The sequence below is a fragment of the Peromyscus leucopus genome, chromosome 2, assembly GCF_004664715.2.
Source record: "Peromyscus leucopus breed LL Stock chromosome 2, UCI_PerLeu_2.1, whole genome shotgun sequence".
NCBI classification, from domain to species: domain Eukaryota; kingdom Metazoa; phylum Chordata; class Mammalia; order Rodentia; family Cricetidae; genus Peromyscus; species Peromyscus leucopus.
In genome coordinates this window covers 149,070,423-149,094,816 of record NC_051064.1, presented here as the reverse complement: position 1 = coordinate 149,094,816, position 24,394 = coordinate 149,070,423, and the positions used below count along the sequence as shown (strand labels likewise).

The 24,394-nt window shown below is 43.4% G+C and overlaps 1 protein-coding gene and 1 long non-coding RNA gene across 16 annotated transcripts in view; one reads left to right on the top strand and one right to left on the bottom strand.

Moving 5' to 3' along the window:
• Positions 1-23,207, top strand: part of Camta1 (calmodulin binding transcription activator 1) — an 852,116-nt gene extending 828,909 nt beyond the window's left edge. For 7 of the 15 annotated variants that reach the window (XM_037203216.1, XM_037203210.1, XM_037203213.1 and 4 more), the window contains 9 exons: positions 3,168-3,355; positions 3,800-4,046; positions 4,669-4,740; positions 6,160-6,180; positions 7,602-7,795; positions 8,838-8,912; positions 11,420-11,450; positions 14,568-14,746; positions 19,939-23,207. In XM_037203216.1, coding sequence (XP_037059111.1) covers positions 3,168-3,355; positions 3,800-4,046; positions 4,669-4,740; positions 6,160-6,180; positions 7,602-7,795; positions 8,838-8,912; positions 11,420-11,450; positions 14,568-14,746; positions 19,939-20,002 — 1,071 coding nt within the window. In that variant the 3' untranslated portion in view covers positions 20,003-23,207. The remainder of the gene's footprint in view (positions 1-3,167; positions 3,356-3,799; positions 4,047-4,668; positions 4,741-6,159; positions 6,181-7,601; positions 7,796-8,837; positions 8,913-11,419; positions 11,451-14,567; positions 14,747-19,938) is intronic. The other 8 variants (XM_037203217.1, XM_037203212.1, XM_028883109.2 and 5 more) reach the window with 5 other exon arrangements.
• LOC119087486 lies at positions 1,076-23,620 on the bottom strand. Its single transcript, XR_005090965.1, has 2 exons — positions 23,511-23,620; positions 1,076-1,742 (listed from the first exon to the last, which is right to left on the bottom strand). It is a non-coding gene; the product is annotated as an uncharacterized LOC119087486 (long non-coding RNA).
• Between the last annotated feature and the right edge of the window lie 774 nt (positions 23,621-24,394).

The following is a 24,394-nucleotide window of genomic DNA, read 5'->3' as shown; positions in this document are numbered from 1 at the left end:
AGCCAGACCCCTGCCTCCCCCACCCCCACCCAGGAAGGGTTTGCAGTCTGGTCTTGCTCAGGAAAATGTTGAATATCTGCCTCCCTTGGACCACATTTTCCTTCTGTAACTCGGCACCATGAATAAGGCCTGACCACAGGCTTCCCTCTTGGTAGCAGCCTTTCAGAACTCAACTTCTGACCCTCTAAGAAGTCTCCTGCTTCCTTGATCCAGGATGACAGCTTCACTGTTGTCAGTACTGGTTATATAGAGTCAAGGCCCTAAAAATAGCCAGGAAGCCTGCAGACAGGATTTGGCTTATCAGAGTGACTGACTACCACGGCAGTCATCTAGCCATTGTGAAGGACGTCTGTGGCTTGAGGCTCACATGCATGCAGTGAAATACCTCTAGGGCTAATTAGCTGGATGCCCTTGTAATGAACTAGGAAGCACAGAGTCTTCTGAGGGCACTAAACTTGTAGACTAAACAAGGTACCCAGCGATTAAGACAAAGTTCATCAATTCAGAATCGGAGGCAGTCAAAAGGGGCAACCAGAAAGCATGGGATGGACCACCTCTAATTTCCAGATTCTTGTTGATGCATCCCAAAACAAAAGGAGAACTCTAGGGCACCCATGCCTAGGAGTGATGCTGGAGTGGGAAGGCCCATGTCTAGGAGTGATGCTGGAGTGGGAAGGCCCTGTGCCTAGGAGTGATGCTGGAGTGAGTGGGAAGGCCCATGCCTAGGAGTGATGCTGGAGTGGGAAGGCCCTGTGCCTAGGAGTGATGCTGGAGTGGGAAGGTCCATGCCTAGGAGTGATGCTGGAGTGGGAAGCCGTCTCCCTGCCAGCAGGTGCAGGAACCTAAGGGCTCAGTCACTCCTGAGCATTGCACCCTGGGGGAGCTGCCGGTCTCTCTGGTATTCTGTGGAGGAGAAGCATGCATGCTTTATTACCAGTATACCTACTGCACCTAGTGGATGGGAAACCCCACCACTGATTTACCAACAACCATGTAGCCAGGAGGATGCCTGCCAGGTTAAATCAGATAATGTTGTTTTGGCTTCCCACATGTTAGGCGAACACAGTCCTCTGAGTCCCCTTTTAAGTTTTATCTCCAGATGGTCTCATTAAGTTCCCATTTCTGCCTCCCAGGTAGTTGGGGTTACATGTGTGTCCCCCCCCCAATGCCCAGCCTAAGTTAAATAATGTAGACAAAAGGCTGACCAGTGTTTCTGTAAAGAGCCAGCTGAATATTTTTAAGCTTTGTGGCTCCTACAGAAACGGTTGTAACTGTTGGGTCTGCCGTAAGAGGACAGAAGTAGCCGTGGACAGAGTGAAAGGGGCGCATTGCAGCTGCAGTCAGAGAAAGCCCTCATTACACCAACAGGCTCTGTTCTGCCTGCTGGAGTTTGCCCAGACCTTGGTGTGGACAATTCCTGCTGGAACCTGTGTTAATGACTTTTCTGCTTGCCATGATGAAACAGCTGAAGAGAGGGAGGGAGGGAAGGAGGGTTTCTTTCTGGTTCGGTTTGAAGGTGTAATCCATGGTGGTGGAGGAGCTAGGCAGCAGGAGGGAGGCGGCTGCTCAACAGTGAGGCGCAGTCAGGAAGCCGAGCTGGTTGTTGGTGCTCCTCGCTTTTCTGCTTATTTAGCTTGTGATCCCGGCCTGTGGGATGATGCCACACATTCAGGGTGGATCTTCTCTCCTCTGTTAAACCTTTCTGGAGACACTGTCATAGGCAGTTGCTCATCCATGTAAATCTGAAAAATTACATTAAACATTTAAATGGCATTTATTTTTTGAGTTCTGATTTTTAGATTATAAAACCCACTTTAGCCAACTTTCGGTAGCTGTCAGCTGGTCAGAAATGCCTTAGGTCAGTCTCACTTCCTCTTCAGCTCCCGGTGTCCCACTGAACTACCCACATCTGATTTCAGTCCCAGAATTTTGCTTTTCTGGAAACTTCATCGAACTAGGATAGTCTTCTGTGTCTTGCTGTTGTGGTAATCAAAATACCTGGCACAGGACTGAAGAGTTTATGGTCACGGGAGGGTGTGGCAGGGACCTGCTGAGCACACTCAAGAACCAGAAGTGGAGCTAGGCCTTCCCAGGCCTGTGGTTAACAGTGTGTATCTTAGATTCTTTTCCCAATGCTGTGATAAAGTACTCTACAAAATCAACTTAAGGGAGAAACTGTTTTAGTTCAAAGCACAGTCCATCATGCTAGGAAATGAGGGTAGCGGGAGCCTGGAGCAGCAGTCACCTTACATCCGCAGTTAAGACACAGGGCAGCAAATGCCTCAGCACTCACCATCACACCTACTCAACACTGCACAAGCTGGGGGTCTGTGTGCAAAGCGGGACCCCATAGCACAGTAACTTTCTGAGGTGCCTTCACAGTAGGAGATGAGCCTTTCCACCCTGTGAACCTCCTCCTCTCAGAACACTCATTCACCAAGCCAAGAGGATCTGGTGAAAACCTAACCTGTTGCATATTAACTATCATTTTTAAGAGGTGTGCGAATAATTTTGAAAAGATGAGACCATGTCTACAATCTAAGTATAGATCTTGCAGAGAACCTTAGTTTGGTTTCCTGTACCCATACTGGGTGGCTCAAAACTCCAGCTCTAGGGGATCCAACACCCTCATCTGGGCTGCAGGCACCTGCTCTCACGTGTGCACACAGGGACACACGTGTGCACACGGGCATAGACACACAGTTAAAAATCAAAATCAGTATGTAGGGCTGACAAAATGGCACAGCAGGTAAAGGTCTTTTGCCCTCAAGCCTGATGACCCGAGTTAGGTCTCCAGGACACTTGGCAGAAGGCACGTGCAGGCACATAAACGATATTTTTGAATTAAGGTGAGGATTGACCTGGAACTCCCCAGGTATGAGGTCCCTAACTAGTTAATGCTGCTTAGAGTAGACAGTGGGCCCAGGACAGAAGTTCTCTAAGATGTGACTAAGGTGTGAGGCCGAGCTATGATTAGGAGATAGTCAGGTCTCAGTGAGTCACATACTGACTAAAATGTTATTGAGTGCATTGGATGGAGGTGTAAACTGGCTGTCTTCCCCCACTTCCCTGTCCGGCCTCCGTTTTCCTTTACGAGGTGAGGGGTGGCAGCAAAACGGGTTTGGAGGTTTCTTCCTAAGCTCAGTGTCTGTGGCCTCTGGTTGCAGGTGAACATGATGACCTTGGCGGAGCACATTATTGAGGCCACACCAGACCGAATCAAGCAGGAGAACTTTGTGCCCATGGAGTCCTCAGCCCTGGAAAGAACAGATCCCGCCACCATTAGCAGTACAATGAGCTGGCTGGCCAGTTACCTAGCTGATGCCGACCGTCTGCCCAGTGCTGCCCACATCAGGTTAGGAAGATTTGGGGTCAGGGATTCTCTGCCCAGGATAAAGTCCTGGATTTAACTGGAGGCCAAGTGTAAAGAGCGGCTTTCCCAAGGAGGGCCTCGAACCACTTCCAAACCCTGGCTCTGCCTTCTCTCCTGTTCCTTCCTCCCCACATCAGTGTTTGTAAAATGCCCGACTTCAGTTCAAGTTTCCTAGAGGCAGGCTATTGGCCTTAGTATTTAGCACAGTGCTAAACTGATAATAGGTGCTCAGTATGAATTTAACTGAGGTGCAGCCAAAGTTTGAGTGTGTTAAGCAACCCACAAACAGACTGAAGGCTTCTTCCCTCCCCAACACCCCCCCCCCCCGGGGTGGCTTCAGGTGGATCCTGTCTTGTCTCATCAATTCCTGGGTAATGGATGGTGCAAGTAGCTGTTAACCATCTTGTCTTTTTCTTTTTGTTTCAGAAGTGCATACACTGAGCCCCTAACTCCTTCTTCTAATGCCAGCTTGAGCCCTGCAGGCTCCCCTGTCAGTGAAGTGGCTTTTGAGAAACCCAGCCTTCCCTCAGCTGCAGACTGGTCAGAATTCCTGAGCGCATCCACCAGTGAGAAGGTTGAGAATGAGCTCGCTCAGCTCACGCTGTCCGACCATGAGCAGAGAGAACTCTACGAAGCTGCCAGGCTTGTCCAGACAGCCTTCCGGAAATACAAGGTAAAATGGGGGTGTTTCCGTCCCAGTCCCCTTTCCCTGTGGTTTGTGATTTGATAAAATGTTTATTGGAAGACTTTGTGTTAGTTGTATTATTATCATAATAACTTCCAGGAGTTTTAGTCAAATAAAACCAGCAGGGTGGCTGTCGTTATCTTATTGTTGATAAGTTGACACCTCAGCCACAAGGGATTTGTGACCTAAATCATAGGTCAGACCCTGAGGACATAGATCACAGACTGTGGGCTGCCCCTGTGTTTTTTATCAGGGATTTGGGAGCTAGATGGGAATCCGTCACCTTCGGCATATCCCTAAAGGAGTCTTGACCGCCCTGCCCACACGTGTTAAAAAAGTAAAGTAGTCGGATTATTTAGGAAAGACTGCCGAGAGCCTGTAAGATGAGTGGTGCAATGCCTAATTTGTTTACAAAAAAAAACAATAGTTGGAGCTTTATTCTGGAAATTCATTTTTCCTAATTCATAGTGATCACTGTCATTGTGGTTTAGTAAACCTTGGATTTTATTTCTTGGAAAGGAGCATTACATGAGAAAAGGTTCTGATTTTGTGTCTGTTGACAGTTCTTACATTAGCTCATTATTGATCTCCTCCTCACTTTACCTTTCAGGGTAGACCCTTGCGGGAACAGCAAGAAGTGGCCGCTGCCGTCATTCAACGCTGTTACAGGAAGTACAAACAGGTAAACCTCAGTTGTGTGTCGCAGAAGGAAAGGGCATCTGTCCAAGCAGCCCGGGCCTTGGAGGATGCTGCTGTGTGCATTTTGACTAAAAATCACTACATCCAACTCTTGATAGCAAAGGCCTGACCTGAATGGCCTTGAGTATGAACCAGAGGAAAAGAAAACAGCAGTCTGCCACCAAGCTTTAGTTAGCAGAGGCATGAAGAGCTGCCAGGCTTCTCTCACAGAGATCATGCTGCCAGTTCCGCTTGTGGAGTAGCTGAACTGCATCAAGGGCAGTGTCCGCCTGTCTTCCAGGAGCACCATAGCCTCACCATAGCCTCATAGCTACTCCAAGCAAACAGTTTTATTTCTGTTCACAGAGGAAGAAGCAGTCTTGTAGAAATTAAGCAAATGTTAGAGTTTATAGATATCAAGGTGGTTATAAAATACTGAAACTTTTCTTACTGAGTTTAGACTAGATTCCGTCTTAAAATTGGTCATGTTACTGGGAACATAGCACAAACCTCTAGTCCCAGCCCTCAGAGACTGAGATAGGAGGATGCCTAGTTCAAGGCCAGCCTGGACTCACTATTACACACTCACACATACTAATCCATGCACAGGCATATACACACAGGCTGTTCTGTAAAAGATTTTAGAATACTGTATTTTATTGGGCTTTGGGTAAGCTTTACATTCTACATAAAGGGTATTGAGTACAAAGATGTATAATAATTGCAGAGAAATATGGGGTCCCAGGCTCTCCTTCAGACCTAAGGTGTGGGAGCCCGTTCTATCTGTTTATCTCCGCGAGATTCTCTGCAATAAATCCTTCTATCTAATATTTCCTGCAGCTCGCACTCAAGAAAACTCTGGGGAGCTGTGGGGGTGGTGGGTAAACGCCCCACACTAAGGTTTTGGTTTCTAATGTGAATTGCCGTTTTTGCTCTTGTTTTGTTTTCCAAGCATCTCCTTTAAACTTTATCAATGGGAAGGGAAGCAAGGGCTCCAACTCCGGCCAGTTGAGTCCGAGATCCCAGATACTGAAGGTTTATTGTGCAAACGCTGACACCACAGTCCACGTGTCTCTGTGATTGGTGAACAGGCTTCATATTAGCACTAGATTATATCATACACAGAATCACAGGTTTCAGTCTGTGATGACAACAGGTACTTATTAAACAAAGAAGAAAAAGAAAGAAAGAAAAACCCTTGCTGAGTAAATGTTGTCTACGGCTAGGAAGATGGAAGGCATTATCTTTGGAAATGGTGACAGCTAGCTCTAAGACTGATATTTTGGAAGGTGAAGGCATTAACATAGCCAGCCTGCCTTTTTGTTGGTTTTGGTTGGGAGTTGTACTGATTTGGGGGTTTTTAGTTTGTTTTCTATATTCAGTAATCTAACGTTAATCTTATATTTTCTGTTTCTCCCCTAAGCTGACATGGATAGCCTTGAAGGTAATGATACACCAAGTCCTCTCACAAACCATTCCACCAGAGTCACAAACTCCACACCCATCACCAGCGGCAAGGAGGGGTCATCCAGTCACCAAACACATACTCCTTTGCTAGGCCACCCAGCCATACCACATCTATCCTCGGGGACCTGTGGTTTTTCTAGTGGATTGGGCCTGGGCCATTAATAATAGGTGAACATTTTTATGGCCAGGTCAATCCACCAAGCCAGTGACTTTGAACGTAGTGAATATTAAGCCAATATCTTATTTCTGTGGTGGGCTTCACGGTGGCCCCAGGAATCAGAACATGCACTGTGTTCTTGCCGTAATGAGGAGACTTAGAGGAGCACCACAGGTGCAGTGCTCTTCCCTGAAAGGACTTGAATGGATGGAAATGAATCTAAAGCCAGCCAGGAGAGATCAGAGAGGTTGGCTTTTTGAACATTTTGAGAAGTCGGTTTCCTTCCCTCGTGTATGGCACAGCCAGGGATGCTGTCAGGCATGGAGTTTGGGATTCTGAGTAGTTTGTCCCCTTATAATAGCCTTGTGCCTTCTTCATCGTGTTAGAAACTTCTGCATAGCACGGTGGTGAGCTTTGTGTGCTTAGGGCCTTGAGACTGATTCAGAACCAAGCCTGGCTCCTGTGCTGCCTTCTCTCAGATCTGTGGCTGTGGAGCATGTTGGGTTGAAGGCCTCTCATACTCTCTGGCAGCCTTCCAGGGTCCACTGCATGGCCACTGTGTGGGTCTGATGAGTATTAATCTTTTGCAGGGTGCAATGGCTTAGAGGTGTCAGCGTCTCATGATAAGCCTGGTGTTTGGGACCTTGTAACTCCATTAGAAATGTGTATCATGGAGCAGATTAGTTAGAGGTGCTGACTGCCAGGGGGCTCTGTATGTGTAGAGTCAGGCACAGTAAGGGTTAAAGTGTTTCCAAATTGGATAGTAAATTCTCATCTTAAAATGTTACATTTTAGGGGGGGGGGGTGGCGCACGCCTTTAATCCCAGCACTCGGGAGGCAGAGGCAGGCGGATCTCTGAGTTCGAGGCCAGCCTGGACTACCAAGTGAGCCCCAGGAAAGGCGCAAAGCTACGCAGAAACCCTGTCTCGAAAAACCAAAAAAAAAAAAAAAAAAAAAAAAAAGTTACATTTTAATGTTTTTGGACTCAGATGTCTTAAGTAGACTAGAAATCAGGAGAGGCAGAATATGTTGCTGTCTGAGGACAGAAGTGCCCTGTTGCCTGCAGGCTGTCCTGAAAGTAATTCTTTCCATTTTGGAAGACTAGAAGAAAGATTGCTGTTGGAGTCTTGTGGTCGGCCCCATCAAAAATGAGGGTAGGAAGGAGGGGCTCTTACTTCCTGAGCTCAGAGGACTTACGGTTCCCGTTGTTAATTGTCCTGTCCCTTCTGTGTCCCCTGCAGTATGCACTTTACAAAAAGATGACCCAGGCAGCCATCCTCATCCAGAGCAAATTCCGAAGTTACTATGAGCAGAAACGGTTTCAGCAGAGCCGGCGAGCTGCAGTGCTGATCCAGAACTTCTACCGGAGTTATAAAAAGTGCGGCAGGAGGCGGCCAGCCCGCAGGACAGCAGTCATCGTGCAGCAGAAGCTCAGGTGGGTGGCAAGCCTGCAGGGCCCAGGAGCAGACCTGCCTGGCATGCTGCAGAGACTGAGGCATGACAACAGCTGGTCTCAGCTACGCCAGGTCTGTGGCTCTGTCTAGCAATACCTGTGTTGTTGGTCTCTCTGCACTCCTTTCTATAACTGCCACATGTTGTTACTTGGATGTCACTGGCTGTCTTCAGTATAGGTTCAGATGTGTCAGGACTAAATTTGGTAAAGAGGCATCATTTTGCAGTGTTCTGAACTCCCTAATTACTCAGAAAGTGTACTTAGAGATCAGTGTTTCCATTTTATCATAGCAGAGTAAAGATTAAAAACAAAATAGCCCAGAGAGAATATCAAGCTCAGAATGAACTCCTAAACTGAGGAGGTCTGGCTAATGCTGGAAGCCCTATTCCCCCCCCCCCCAAAAAAAAAAAAAAAAAAAAACCTGGAAAAGACCTGGGTGTGGTGGTACATACCTGTAATCCTGAAACTTTCTAGAGGCTGAGTTGGGGATCATGAGTTAGAGGCCGACCTAGCCTACACAGCAAGTCCCGTCTTACCCCATACCCCAGACAGACAGACAATAAATTTAAGGGCATATGGAGGGACTATCTTATTTTTAGTCTTCATATTGTCTCCTTAAAACTTGGGAGTGGGCCATAGCTCAGTTGGCCGAGTGCTTGTGTAGCATGCCCAAAGCCCTGGGCTCCGTATCCAACATCGCATAAACTGGTCAAGGTAGCACATGTTTGTAGTCCCAGCACTTGGGAGACAAAACACAGGAGGATCAAAAGATCAAAAACCTCTACACTGTGGGTTAGCCGGCCTGAGATACATGAGACCCTGTCTCAATTAAGTAAAGAAGACAAAGGCTTGGGAGAGTCCCCAGGCCAGTGGCAGCACTATGGGAGCAGTGTGTGCTTTCAGTTGGATTTGTGACAAACCATTTAACTGAAAGTCCCCCCACTGTGAGCCGATCAGTTCTCAGTATCTTCACTGTAAGCTTTATGGAACCTCTCTTGTGACGATAGTATTCTGGCTTTTTCAGGAGCAGTTTGCTGACCAAAAAGCAGGACCAAGCTGCTCGAAAAATAATGAGGTTTCTACGTCGCTGTCGTCACAGGTACACCAAGTCCTTATCTATCGTTGTGCTCACAAATAATAACACAACCTTTACCTTCCTAACTGTGTGCTGGCTCTGTGTAATGCTGATAACCTCCAGCAAGCATGGGTAAGCACTCCAGGTCACAACAGGATGGTGGAACTCTAGGCACTGCCATTTGAGCTGGAATGATTGGAGAAAGTGTGTGTGTCTGACCGTGGAGACCCCAAACAGTGTTTTTCTGTTTTGATCGGGGCGCGCATGTAATTACTTCGACTTAGCTTTTAGTCCGGATTTCTCTCTGACGTATCATTTATATGCCAGTTTGCATTATGGTCTTCACTGTGTGTTCATTCTGCTAATAGACATGGACACAGAAAACCAAGGATAAAAACCCTTATGTGCCATAGGTTTTCACATGTGGGATTTCCACTAAGCAGTTGGTGCCCTCTGCTGGATATGTAGAAGATAGCTTTTCTATTCAGTGCCATAGAGAGCCAGCCAGTCTGATTTGGTCCAAGGTGAGAGCTGGGAACACAGAGGTAAAAGACCGCCTGTTGGTTCCCCAAGGATATAGCATCTTCTTATGGAGCCCTGCTAGAGGAGTCCTTCCTAAAATGTGAACTTTCTTGGTGAAGACTTAGACTGCTAGGGGCCGGAGAGGAGAGCCTTGCTTCCTCTCTTTAGTTCAAGTCTGGAGTCTGTACCAGTGGCGGTTGGAGCTGCACTGAGACTCCCCTCCATGCAGTGTGTTGTTTCCCAGGTATCAGGAGCTGTACAGTTAAGAGCATCAGACTTGAGCTGCCTCTGCTGTCCACCCTCTCTCCTGTTTAACCAACCCCAAAGCCTTGTATTCCGTTTCATTTGTCAGAGCTTTCACTTCAGTTTTTCTTACTCTTAAAGCCATTTAAGTTGCTAATATTTGAAAATATTTTGCCCCTGAGACTTAAAAGTTTAACTGGAAACTTATGCTCTTACTTAAGTCAACACAGACACACACCTATGTAACCATAGAAAGAAACATGCATAAAATCTTAAAAGAGTGAGTGTTAGGATGCCAGGCAGTCTCTAGATGGAACACGGATGATCAGGTACATCCCCCGGAAGCTTTCTTCCCTGCCTTGGATCAAGGTCTTCTCCCCCTCCACCACCCTCCCCCTCCCTTGCTCCTTCCCCAAGAGCTAGCAAGAACTAGCACATGAAATACCAGTGTGAATAAGCTGACTGGGGAAGCCCTGGCAGAAGGAGGGCAGCAAACGGCAGGGTGTGCTCTCACATAGTGAAGGCGGTTCTGCACGTCCTCCCAGAGCCAGTCTCCCGTCTCTGTTGGGAAGCCGTGTGTTTCAGTTAGCGGTTGTGCACTTACAACCTGGTAGACTAGCTGAGTGTCTCCAGCTGGTAAAATTTTTCCTTATAGCCTCACGTGTTCACTGCTCCTTCTTTCCTTACTTTGCCTGTAGAATGAGAACCCGGACCCCAAAGACTGTCCAGCACAGAGACTAGTAGACTTAGTCCCTGTGGTGCAAAGTTGCCCCCCCCCCCCCACTTGATGAGACTGGTTGGTTCCTTGAGGCCATCTCCAATAAACCGGAACATCGGAAGGTTAAGCTGTGCTGCTCTCTCCACTTGGTTGCTGCTTGAGCTCAAATGTACATGAGAAATGCAGCGTAAACAAAGTTACCTGAGTCTTTCACTGCCTTTCCAGTGTGTGTTCTGTGTTTACAGTGGTGGAGTTGAAAGAGTAAGGTCCTTAAAATATGATTGCATAAAAGACTGCTTCCGAACGTAGGCTGGACAGAGGAATCCTACTCTTAAACTACTGAGAGGAATTTGCTGAAAAGCTCCTTGTCTTGAGTTTATATTCTAACCAGTGAGAGGCTGGCAAGGTCTGCTGTGAAGAGATCATCAGGTTTGGGGCTCTGTCTGCTCACAGTTGGAGGCAAAATAAAGACTATTGCTCTTTTGTTGGCCCTTTGTAGTTAGTTCAGACGATAGAAAATACTCAAGCCAATGGCAGGAACCTTTGCATATTGGCCGTGAAGTGTGTATTACTCACTTTTCATTTTTGTGTGTTTATTTAACATATTCCATTAAGGAGCCTGACAAAGTCCTGGATCTCTCTCCTTGGGGTTACTTTTAACTTGTGTTTTCCCTTGGTTGTGCGCAACCCCGTCTGGTTTACTTAGCATTACTTTTAGAAGCAACATTGTCATGTTTATTGTCTGTTAGAAGGTTACAGTCTGTATTAAATAGAAAACTTCGTGATACCCTCTCAACAAGGTAGGTAGACAGTGGCCTCAGAAATCAGCAGGAGTCCCATTTCTAAGTCATGTGACCCCAATGGTTTTTAAAAATAAGTTGATGGGTTTTCTTCCTGCTCATTTCACATCCCCTGCCATCACCCTTCTCTTCCTTCCCCAAAAAGAAACCACGTGGTAGTCTCTTTGGTTGACATAAAGCTATTGGTAAGATTGCTGCTGTGACCCTCACGTGCTAATAGCTCTCTGGTGTTGTTTTACTGTCTAAAGCCCCCTGGTGGACCATAGGCTGTACAAAAGGGTGAGTTTAGCTGCCTGCTAGCCAGTTTCTCCTTATCTTCCATTTTCAATATTTTGCTTTTTGCTTGCTTGCATGGGGCTGCAGCGTAGGTTTGCCAGTAAGTTTCACATCCATTCTGAATGAAAAATAAAATAAAATACGAACTAACCCTGACTACTAACACTGCTGTTTTATACAACAGGAGAGCAGTCACTTTCAGTAGAGGTTCATATGCATGAGAAAGTATGAAGGAAGGACTTTCTGAGACCACTGCCCAGCATGCTCAGGCCAGGTGGAGAGCCCTCCACACAGGCCTTCCTGCTGACGGGAGGCTATTACAGGGAAAATTCAGCAAGTGGTTTTGTAATTACAATACTTGGCCACATCAAATTTTCTCAACTTTTGTTTTGTCAAATTTTATAGTGGGGGGGAAGCTCATTAGGAAGTACTAGGCTTTTAAAAAAAATTATTTACAGATATTACTTCCCTGTTACCCTGTCCCTACAGTTACAGTTTTTAAATTGCTCTTCCCTTTTCCTGTGAGGAAAACCTGCCTAGGACATTGAACATACAACAGAAAGCATGCTAGATATGCAACACTCAATTGTAATTCTTAATAAAAAACGTGTGGAGTATCTTAAGTGTAGAGACTCCGTGTTACATTTGGGAGTAGCTGTTCCAAAAGCATTGAATTTTAAAGATGTTGTCTTGACTAGGTAGTCAGACACTGACAGTGTTGCCGAGGCCTGAGACTAGGATCCCAGTTTGTAGATACACACAGGAGCATCTTCAAGTACAACTGAAACAGATTGTTAGACACAGTAAAAGGCAATGTCAGAAAACTTCTAAAAAGCTCACCAACATTGGGCTGGAACTTGAATAAACTTTGGTAACTTTTTCTCACATAATATTTGGAGAAGAAGTTAATTCAGTATTGCATGGAGGTTATCTCTGTCAGCCTCAACAGGCTGCTGCCATGCCAACTTGATGATATGACATGAGTATTTTGTAAGTTTTTCCTGAGTAGTGACATGTGTAGAACAGTTGTGACTGCTTTAAAATCAGGAATAAAACAAACCAACCATGAATAGTTGCTGAAGGAGAAACTTGGAAACAAAACTAGACCACAGCTATGCTGGTAACTTCAGGTGTTCCCCCTCATTAACGTTAGACAGTTGTTTGCCATTGAAAGAGCACTCGGGCCCTCTGTGGTAGAGCCTCTCAGGGATGTCTGCGATTAAAGTACACGAGGCCCCACCTCACCCACTGCAGACACAGATGCACAGTTTGCATTAGAAACAACCAGGAATCTTCCAAGAGGACAGGTGCATGCCCTAGCACTCAGTGTAACTCAGTGTAGTACCTTGCATGTCAAATGCAGTTCATAGAGCCTGCTGAAGGGAACTGACATTTTATTAGAAGTGGTTGCTTACGCACTTTTGAAGCCTGTTAGTTTCTGGTATGTCAATGATGATCATTGTCAAGAGCACATTTTCTAAAGGTGACTTCAGTGCCAACCAGAGCCCCTACTTTAATTTCTCTAGTGCCTGCTGCATTCTGCCATGAACTCTAAGACTCCCACTCATGCATGGGAAGCTGGAATTTCATAACATCCCTCATGCCTCACGCAGTCAGCAGGGAGCTTGAGAGAGAGGAGCCAAGAGGGTTTGAGGGTCCTTCTGGGATGGGACCGTGTATCCAGCTCTTTACTGAGGAATGACTTGTCCATGTCTTTGTGCAGTTGCCAATGAGATCTCCTCTCGCTCTCTCTTCCTCGGGAACTTGCAGTGGCACCCCCTTTGTAGTCCCCAGGTTGAACTTCCCTCAGTATAGTCTTGAGATGGCATGTCAAAAGAGGATAACATGCTTATTTTGTTAGTTGATAAAGTCCAGAAAACCAGTTAGGGGTTTGTATGTTACAAAGTCATTGAAAATGTACAGTTACATTTTGTGATTCAGTGTGAAACATGCTGTTGACCAAACTCCTAGGTCCACAGCAGAAGGACCTCCACAAAGGTAGGCGCCACCACCAGCAGATTTAGCACACCATAGGCTCGTCCCAGCTGCAGAGTGACCCCAAATTACCACTGTGTCTCCATTTTCATCTTCTCTCTGGAAGGCTCGGAAAGGACATCAGTACTCTTCTAGTGTAGGTCATTTTTGTCTGGCCTTTCACCCAGGCTTAGCTCCTGATTTATCCAGTAACTGAAAATGGAGTCGACAACTTCTGAGAAGCCTGTGGGAAGGTTTTTGGCTTGGGAATTTGGTTTCTTTCATTCTTCTCTCAGACACATTAGTTTCTGTTAAGGTTTAAGAAATTTTCCAAAGGTGTATAAGGGAAGCATCATTTTTTTGCATGGACTTCTGGTGCACTTCTTGTGGTATTGCCCCAGAACCACTGAGATACATGTTAAGGAAACAACCTGGCCTCAAGGTATTGAGATATAATTGGCTGAAAATGCATGAGAAAACAAAGCAGTGTCTCTTTCCAGATACAAAATGGTTTTGCCCTTCTGTCTTAAGAACAGTCCTTTTGTGTCCCTCCTAAATGAGGGCCATTCTCCATATTTCCCAGACAGGTGTCTCCTTTCCCTCTACGAAGTAACAAGGAGGGCTTCAGAAAGCACACAGTCAAGGAGGGCCCTTATGATCAGCCATGGTATTTAAATAACCTGTATTTGGAAATTATGGGTTTACTGCTCATGTTCAATAAGGGTGGGTGCAGCTCTCCTACCAAAACGAGATCCTCATTTTGGAAGAGGAAGAAGAGAGAGCACGTTCAATCACAAATGTTCAAGCCATGGGTTTTCCTGTATGTTTGAGAACTGGGTTTCAAACCCTTCACTTTTTTGTAGCAGGTTGTCACCAGGTTCTGGAAGTTACAAATCAGCATTTGCTCTGCTGTATCCTTTTATCCAAGGGACCATTTTCTGACCCCACCTGAAAGGATACTGTTGTAGAAAGGTCAACAGTTGGTCAAGGGCCAACAGATGTGTTAGCTACATCTTTGGTTAACTATAGCATGAGGTTTAGATTCCAAGTGGCCCTGTGCATACAAGAAGTCAGAAATGAATGTGGAATGTGTCGTGGAGGATGTCATGAATCTCAAAGTAATTGTGTCTCACTTGCCTCTTTTAGGAAATGAATATTTTTGGAACACAGTGGTGTGTGTTAAATTGCAGACAACATGCTCTCTGTCGTTCTTATTGGGCCTCTCTGTCTTTTTTATTTTGCAATCCAAATGAGATTTCTGGAATATGGCAAGATCTCTCTTTCCCTAAATTCCCCACAAGCTGTTGCAGCCCTGAGAGCAACAGGTAACTAACTGGACAGCAGCCTCAGGCTGCTCTGTGGATTTTTGATGGCCAGCACTGCAAGGCCCTGCCTGCTGAAAGCCACTGACTCATGAAGCATTCCTCTGGCTGAGCGTCACCCAGTAGATGTAATGAAGCGGCTTTGCCTGACGCTTTTCCCATGGAGCCATTGTTCACCAGAATTTCTGAAGCAGGTCTTTTTCATTTATTCATGAATTCTCATTGGACATCTGATGGAGTCAACCCTGTGGGCTTCTGCTGGCTTTCAGGGCTGTTGCTTACACATCACTCAAGTCCATTGTGATGCAGCTTTATTTTTGTTTTTGGTTGAGATTGTCATGGTATCTCAGAGGGTCAATGATTTACAGCCTAGAATGCTCAAGAAAATCTTGGGATTGTCTGATGTTAATATTTGTATGATCACAATTCAAAGGCTTGATGTCCTGATTCCTGTACCTTCAAGATAGTCAAGTACCTTCCAAATTACTGAGAGGAGAGTCAGAAATATGGTCCTTGAGCTGGTGAGATGGTTCAGTGGTTAAGAACATTTCTTATTCTTGCAGAAGGTATAAGTTGGGTTCTTGGCATCCATCCAGCTCCAGGGGAGAACATCTACACTTTGTGCATATGCTCCCACATAGATGTGCGTGCGCGCACATAATTAAAAATAGAAAGAAATGTGGTCCTTGCTGCTCTCCTTAGAGGAAGCAATGCCTGTTGCTTATAAGAACCATAGCTTCTGTCCTGTATTTGTCTGTACTAAGTCATAGACAACTACTTTGCCTTTCTTCTGTGTAGTGGGATTCAGAAACGAGTACAGTTCATTCATTCATAGCTGCATAGATAAGATAACCTGGGCGTTTCTAGGTTTACTGCTTTCTCAGTCCTACATGAGCCTCATATTTGTAATTCTTTAAGAAACCCCAAACCTAGCAGTCCTTAGCGGCTGTGAAGCATAGCAAGGTGCTCTAAGTTGTATAGGTGGTCACCACAAGTGCTGCATTTTCAAGTAGGAATCCAACTTCAGTAATTCAGGTCTATGTTTACCAAGTTCATGTACTGAAACATGTCTGTAGCACAAGAGATACCAAGCAAAGTAGTTCAGACAATTGATTTTGGTTTGAGTAAAACACAAATGAATTATTTTTTTCCACTGAATTTTTTACTTTCTGTCATATGAACACATTTATAAGATGAAATTGTAATGGAACAGATGTGTAGAAGAATATTTTAGGAACCTTTTAGGACCAGTGAGATGGCTCAATGGATAGGCGCACGCGCATACTCATGCACTAAAATAAAAATTTTAAAGAAACATCTTTTTGGTTTTTCAAGACAGGGTTTCTCTGTGTAGCTTTGAGCCTTTCCTGGAACTCACTTGGTAGCCCAGGCTGGCCTCGAACTCACAGAGATCCGCCTGGCTCTGCCTCCCAAGTGCTGGGATTAAAGGCATGCGCCACCACCGCCCGGCTAAAGAATATTTTTTTCCTTATATTCTTTTTTTTTTACAGGGTACTCTTCATTTTTATTTTTTATTCTTTATATGCATTGGTATCTTGCCATAGAACTGGAGTTACAGACAGTCATGAGTGCCATGTGGGTGCTGGGAATTGAACTCGGGTCCTCTGGAAGAGCATTCAGTGCTCTTAACCACTGAGCCATCTCTCCAGCCCTTAAAGAAACATCTTAAAGAATGCCAAACAGGCATGATAGTTAATATAGAAGCATGTATCTATTGTAGCTTATGGAGAACACATGAGCAAGGAGGAAGATAGAGATGATGGTTAAACATCACATATCTTTCTTACTGATGATAAAGGTTTAGTGATGATCTGTGTCTGTGACTGATAAGGCAACACCAATTTTTTTTTAAATTCTTTGAAATACTGCCGTGAAATTTCTGTTTCTTAGAATTTTTTAAAAATTTAGTACTTGAGATATCCCAAATCAATTTAGAGGTATAATCTTTCTTTGGAGGCAATATAACTTGAATACATGATTTTATCTGCCTGGCATTTGATTGAAAGGAAGATGTAGACACCTATTCTGTCCCCATGATCTGTTCAAGTACCATGAAGCCTGTTTGTGATGTCAGCAGGACAGAGGACAGAGGTCTGTTTCCTGCTGTCTCGGGTGAGTTGGTGTCAACAGGGCGGGCCTGGCTAGCATTGCAGGCTGCCTTCCGGGGTTACAGGCACATTCTTTCTGCATGTTTCAGGGTTCCGGGATTGTGTTACACCAGTGGCATTTTGTATGAGGGTGTTCTCCCCCATAACATTGTAATTAAATCCAATACAGTGCTTTATGGAGGATGGTATCTTAGAATGGAGAAAATAGAATCATTGTCAGTTTCATCCAAATTCATTGTTACTATTAAAGTCTTTTGGAAAAAACAATATAGTAGGAATTTTTAAAAGCCTGTCTGTGAGAGTCAGTGGAGAGGGACAGAATGGCTTTGAAGTCAAACAGACATGGATTCAAGTTGCTGTTCTGCCATTTACCAGCAAGGCAAGTTGAGGCAGGTTGCTTAATTCCTACGAATCTTACATTCTGTATTTATAAGTTAGACAAAGTGGCTGTATTTTAATAACTGCTTAAAGTCACACGTTCTGAGGAACCTTTAAAGACACTGGAATATGGTTAGTCGTTTCTCCCCACTCCTTTTCTCTAGTTCATCCCTTGACAGACTTTTGTTAAAGAAGAATTCTATGGCATTTCACTCCTTTGATGTCATTTATAATTCCAGTATAATGTGGTGACTCCATGATGAAATTAATGTACCTAAAAACTGGAATGCTCTCATTTTTCCTATATAGATTTTCTGTGTGTGGACACACACCCTCCTTAGTGGTCTGTGAGAACATCATTAGTTCATAATTAACTTAGCATTAATTTAAACCTTTGTGAAAATGTAATTGACATTTTAATTAGTTCTGAAAGAAGTAGGTGGTGTAGATGACTGCAAAACCCCAGTGTGACCAGTTTAACTAGACCAGTTTAACTAGATGAATAGTGTTAACTTAGACCTGTCCTGATCAACTGATTATAGATTCTTTGGTACAAAGTTGCCTAAAAACTTCTCACTCTTCTTTTTATTTCACCTCAGTGATGAACTTAATATGTCTGAAGCATTTCTAATGGTTCTAGAAAGATCTGAAGGGCTGTCTTTATGGTGATGCTATCAGATTCTGAGTTCAGACTTCCTGAAGCTCTAGAAGTCTAAGCAGCGATGCTGTGAATGAGTTCTGTGCTAATGCACAAATGAAACATGGCGTTTGACATAGCATGCACATCTTGCAGGACTTTGGCAGATGGGTCTGTGTGAGCACAGAACTGCATGTCTGGAAGTGAGGTTGGCATCTGTGCATGCCTTGCATTGTTCCAGCCAAAAGGGATGTTAGTCTAGATGCTGCATGTTTAAAAATTGAACACAGACCTATAGCATGTTTCAATTTTTAAGAAGTCATTTATCAAGTATGCATGTCCAAAATCAGGGGCCTATAATCATACACTATTCTATATGGCAACATGATGCCACATCCTAGGACCTATGTACTATGGTATCCTTAACTATCAAATGCATATTAAGCTGGGCGGTGGTGGTGCACGCCTTTAGCCTCAGCACTCGGGAGGCAGAGACAGGTGAATCTCATGAGTTCAAGGCCAGCCTGGTCTATAGTGGGAGTTCCAAGACAGCCAGGGCTTCATAGAGAAACCCTGTCTCAAAAAAACAAAACAAACAAACAAAAAAACATAGCTTTAAGAAAGATGGACGAGACAGTTTGGGAGAGACAATGCCATTTGTTGTAAATAAGCCATGCTAAGCTGGGCTTGGTATATGTAGGAAGTTAGATAACAAGTTTTCCTATGTAATAGCAATTTAATACAAAGGATAAAGCTTTTCTTCCAAAAGTGTACATCTTATCTCTCTGAAGAGATCACACCAGGTTTTCACACTACTAAGAAATGATTCTGTTTCAAGGTTATAAACATAAGTTATTTAATTTCTCAGAATATATATATCCTTTCCATTCATTTCCAGCCTGTGTAATACAGCAGTACTTTTTTTTTCCAGAATGCTCCTATTTACCTGAGTTTTATTAAGTATATTTAGAAAATACTAGCACTCATCTTGACTAACTTTTAATGGACTAGCATAAACAGTAGGAGAGAGGCCTTAGACAGAAGCAAAGGCCACATTTGGCTGACTTCTGAATAAGCCCACTGCCAATCTGATGTTTCCATGTCATTGGGACAATGTAGGAATGTCTTAAGAAACTTTTGCTTCTGTTTCTGGGAAGCAGATGTTACTCTGTGGCATGTAGCATTTGTGGACTGCTGGACAACGCAGCAAGCACCAGCTTGCACTTGACCATTGTGCCATTGATACATTTGCTGTTGATGGTCTCAGAACCTACAACCTTATCCTTGCACCACATCTCATTGGGCCCCACATTTTTATAGGCAAATTCTCACATTAGAAACAAAAAATGTAAATTGGATCGTCAATTTATAAACTGCTGGTGTGAGCCCTCCATGGCTGTCTTTGAGCTTCTCACTTAAATTTGTTTACTCTAGTATTTCTATAAAACAAAATCTCTTTCTGGTATCTGGGAGCTCTGAGAAGGAACATGAACTTTACAGCTAATAGTATGGAATGGGAGGGAACCAAAAATTATGAAGATCCAAGACGTGGCAATACAGGGGAGTGGGAAAGAGGAGCTTGGTGTAAGTTGTAGGGTCAGGTTTAAGGTAGCCAGCAGTCTGGAGTCTAAAAGTAAAACAATGATTCAGTTCCTGAGTCTACTTAGAGCTAAATAAATGTGCGTGCCAATTCCCTAGTTTTACATCACATGGAATTGTGGGGCATTCATAATAGTCTATCAGACAGAGGAAGAAGTTCCTCAAATAATTAAACATTTCCAAGCTATGAGTGTCACTCTTGATTCAGTACAACAAGCAAATAGCTTTGCTCTGTTTTTGGAGCACCCCATGGAAAACTTGACGTTTTAACGCAGGGTCACATCTTCCTCTTGGAATATTCTTCCAACAATTTCCAAAGTTTTCTTGTTGTCAGTCTTCAGAAGGGGCTTGTCTGGGCTTCTCATTTTCGGGGTGACAGCCCTCTCTCTCCGTTATTTGGTCAGTTTCACTCTGTAGTTATCACCTGGTATTGTGTTTTGTTTCTCTTCCAGAGTGAAAGAATTGAAAAAGGCCAAGGAACTTGAAGACATACAGCAGCATCCCTTAGCAATGTGACATTGCTTCTCAGACTGTTTTCATTTCTGTTTTTAGCAGAGACATGCAACAACAAACATACACGTGCGCGCACACACACACACACACACACACACACACACACACACACAATCCCTCTGCAGTTTTGGGGAGTCAGCTGCAGGATTTTAACAAGAATGTTTTGGTCATTGCATTTGCACTTTCATGGACAACTTTTAATTTGATCAGCAAGACATCTTGGAACTCAATCTTCTGTTGGATCACAGGAAAACAAGACACCAGGAGGAACTGGAAGGGCTTCCTCATCTTAGGAAGAAGCCACTTTCCTTGTCATTAGGGCTGTATTCAAACATCGTGTGGAACTGTACAAATATTTATACCAAAAATATAGATAAGAACAGGTGGGGCGATGCTAGCAACACACGGAATGCTGGGCCTGCACCTTCGGTTACTTCCAAGAAGCTGAATCTTTGGTTCTCAGTGGAGGGCTTAGATCACCCAAGTCATTACTGAGTCTGTGTGTTCTCATTTCCTTCACTGTTTTCTTTTGTTTCGGGTTTTTTTTTTTTTTTTCCTGTTTGTTTGTTCGTTTGTTTGTTTGGATCTCTACAGCACACTTAATGCAACTTTTAAAATCTGCAGGTTTTTAATGTCTTGTGAAAATTTGCAGAGGGGCGGGTGTGTGGTAAACGGGTAATGCACGGGAAATAATGAGAAACAGCTTACAGAATTAAATTTATTTTCTTGTCCCCACCACCTCCCAAGAACCTGCGAGGATAGTGATCGATTCGTCCCCTTTCTCATGTTCAGCACTTTAATTTGTTGGCCTTACTTTCACTTGCAATGAGAATTAAGAATTGGTAAAGCATGTAGCCTTTTTTAGTAACCTTGGAAACCGTAGTAATACCAAGGAATCATAAACCTTGCCTGGACATTTGCCACCTAAAAGACAGTGTGGTGCTGCATTCTGGCCAGTAAATTCCATGTTTTGGCTCTATCTCATCCAAACAGAGTGGCTTCTGTGTACATATAAAAGGTAGAAATGAAAAAAGCAAGAAAATATTTGAAAGGGGTTATATTAATTGCTAAATATTTTATTCACAAAGGTCAATAACATGGCAAGATGAAATTATTTGTATAGTTTTGTCTGAATGAGCGAGAACAATGTGGATGTATTGTTTGTATATATTGTATATATTAAAACAAAGATGTGCATGAAATCAAGAAAAAGAACAAAAGCAAAGCATTAGTGGCTATGGTCTGTAAAATGAAACAAAAAAACTTTATTTCACTATAAGAGTACTTTATTTTAAATGTTCTGTAGAAGAACATTTTGCTAAAGCATGACTAACCTGCAAAAAATAAAAAAGAGCTACTGTATTTAGAAATAGGAAAAAAGGCAGAGTAGCATTACTTTAAAAAAAAAAAAAGGATATGTTTACATTTAATTTTGGCTACCAGGAGTTTATTTTATTTTATTTAAAAAAATTTTTTTGCCAAAGGTGCCAAGTAATGTGAATGCTAATATTGCTTAAGAAAATTAAGTTACTTTTGCAAAATAGATAATCATAAGATGAATCCTTATAGAACTTAACACCATCCACTCACACCAACAAAGAACATTAGAAAGATCAAAATTTGACAAAAGAATTAGTGTGAAATTAGAAAAAAAATGACGTTATCATATCTCCTGCTGAAAATCAAAAACTGAAAAATAACGAAAAAATAAAAGTGAAAAAAAAAATGGAGACTGGTGTTGAAGGGATGCCACGGTATATTACTCTTTCCATGTAATGAGGAGCCAAAGAAATCTGATGCTTTTAAAATTAAACTATTAATGTCAAATAGAGAGAACCAATTTTGCATTTGCTAATGCCAGTTTAAAATCCCAGGTTAAGTGTGAGAATTGGTTGGTATGAGATTTTCTTTAAACAAAAACAAAAACATGGTTCTGGCTGCCAACTGTGAGTTAAAACTCAAGGCTTGTTGTGAAGCCTAAAAATATTCACAAATGAGCTTTAAACTGGTGTCTTCAGAAGGAAGGGAGAAACAAAAAGACTGTGGTTAAAAAAAAAAAAACTGGGGTCAGTGCTCTTGGTGCCTTTTCTATAATTGTACTTGTTTTTTAATTACTTCCTTTCACTGCCAACCTCAAATGACTGTACAGTGTATGTCTTTCTGCTTGTGATCAGCTCGGACAACAGTGACAGCCCCACAACTAGGAGCCACCTGTACCTTTGTAAGCTGACCTGACCCAATTTTGTTTTTACATGTGTGGGTTATGTTGCAGCTGTTGCAATCCTTGCCCTTACCCCCCATACCTATTATTTTACACAGTTTGACCTGTCTGAGGACACGGAGTAATTTATAAAAACACAATTGTATTCATAACAGGGAATAGAATGTAAAGCCAGCTCTTTCAGAATATCCTATGTTAATACTGGATTTGGATACATTTACTCCATTGCTTATGGTTCAGATAACTGACCATTTGACCAGAGTAATGACCTCAGTGGATTTGCTTCAACCCTCACATTTATTTTTTTAAACGTTTCACATGCCACATTATTAGCTCAGTAAGTTAGAAAATTCTGGAAGATAGAGACTTACATAGAATTAGGAAGTTCTTAAAGAGGGGACAGAGGTAGGGTCAAAACCTACCAGTACAACTGTGAATTCTAGGTGAGGTCGAAGCGTACTTCCACTGAAACAAAGCATTTCTGACCACCTTTTTTGATTGTGACTCTTAATTTTGAATATAAGGTGATAAGTAGGCGCAGCTTTCTTGGATAATCTGAATTCCCAAGTGCCAGGAGTAGGATTTCATTATAAAATTAATAGCTAATCTTATTCTGTCTCCTGAAGATTTAATTGCTATCCTTGTTACCCATTCAAAATCAGCTGTACTGTGTGAATGAAATAAAGACATTACGACGAACCCCTTTCTGGCTGCACGGTCGCTTATGGCAGTTCCACACAGTAGTTGGCGCCCAATGGGGGGTCCCTGAGACTTGCATGTAAAACTAGTCTAGATGTCTTCTTTTTTGTAAGTTTTATTTTTGTAATTGTGCATGTAAAGCATCATTGAGTCAATGGATCTGTTGAAGAACTCAGCTGCTGGAAACCATGCAAAATGTTTTGAATTGCCCTTAAAATATGGAAAATGTTTTCTGAATGCTTTATATTCTTTCTGCTGTAAATTAAAAATGAAGAAAATTTCCCCATATTATCTGTGTTTTGCTTTAACCTGACCTGAAATCTAGAGTGTTGAGGTTATAGTTAGACCTGGAAGTATTCTTTACCTTCCACATGCAGTGTTTTCACACCTAGTGTTTCACTTAGAGCCGCTTTCCCAAAGGATTTGCTTCCCACCTACATTGCCTGGTCTCTCAACACATCAATCATTTGTCTTAAGTGCAGTGACTTGAAAGATAAGTAAGGATCTTACTCTAAATTTACCTTTTCTCTTGTAGCCTAGGGTACCCCTAAATTCCCTGTTTAAGCTCAAGGATGACCTTGAACCTCTTACCTTTTACCGACAGCTTTCAAATGCTGAGGTGATGGGTGCCAACAGGCTGGGATTTTGTTTGTTTCCCTTTTCCAGACAGGATTTCTCTGTGTAGCCCTGGCTGCCCTGGAACTGACTCTGTAGACCAGGCTGGCCTTGAACTCGCAGAGATCCACCTCAGGCCAGGTTTTATATGGTGCTGGGGATCAAACCCAGGATTTTGCATGTTAGACAAGCACTCTACCAACTAGGCTATACTCCCCAAGCTCTACTGGGTAGGTTTTTTTAAAAACACTTTTTCCAGTTTACCTCACTTAGGCCTCCCTTCCAGGTACTTTTCATCATCGTTCCAGTCCTCTTCACTGCAGAGTTCTGTTTGTCTCCCTAGGAGTACCTCACTTCAGATCTACCTCAGAACTAGTGCCAGACAGTTTCACGCTGAACCTTCCAATGGGAGTCCCTAATATTTTCTGGAGCCCACTGCATTTAAATGCCATTGTCTTGCTTGTCTTCCCTCTGTTCACTCTTGTTTTTACTTGAGCCGAGCCCCACATTCTCCAGTTGTTCTGTGCTCACTATGTCCACTTCTACTCACCTAGAACGTTCTTCATAGCTACCACTCAACCCAATACCCAATTTATGTGGCACTCTCTCGTTTCCAATACACATTAACTTTATTTATTCCCTCACCCCACCCCGAGACAGGGTTTCTTTGTGTAGTTTTGGTGCCTGTGGACCAGGCTGGTCTCGAACTCACAGACATCCGAGTGCTGGGATTAAAGGCCACCACCGCCTGGCTTCACATTAACTTTTTTGAATTACGATACTGAAGTGGAAGACAGCTTTGTGGTTCTCACTTAGGAATCCACCAAATGACCTTATTTGGTTTGTTTAAGCATGTTGGA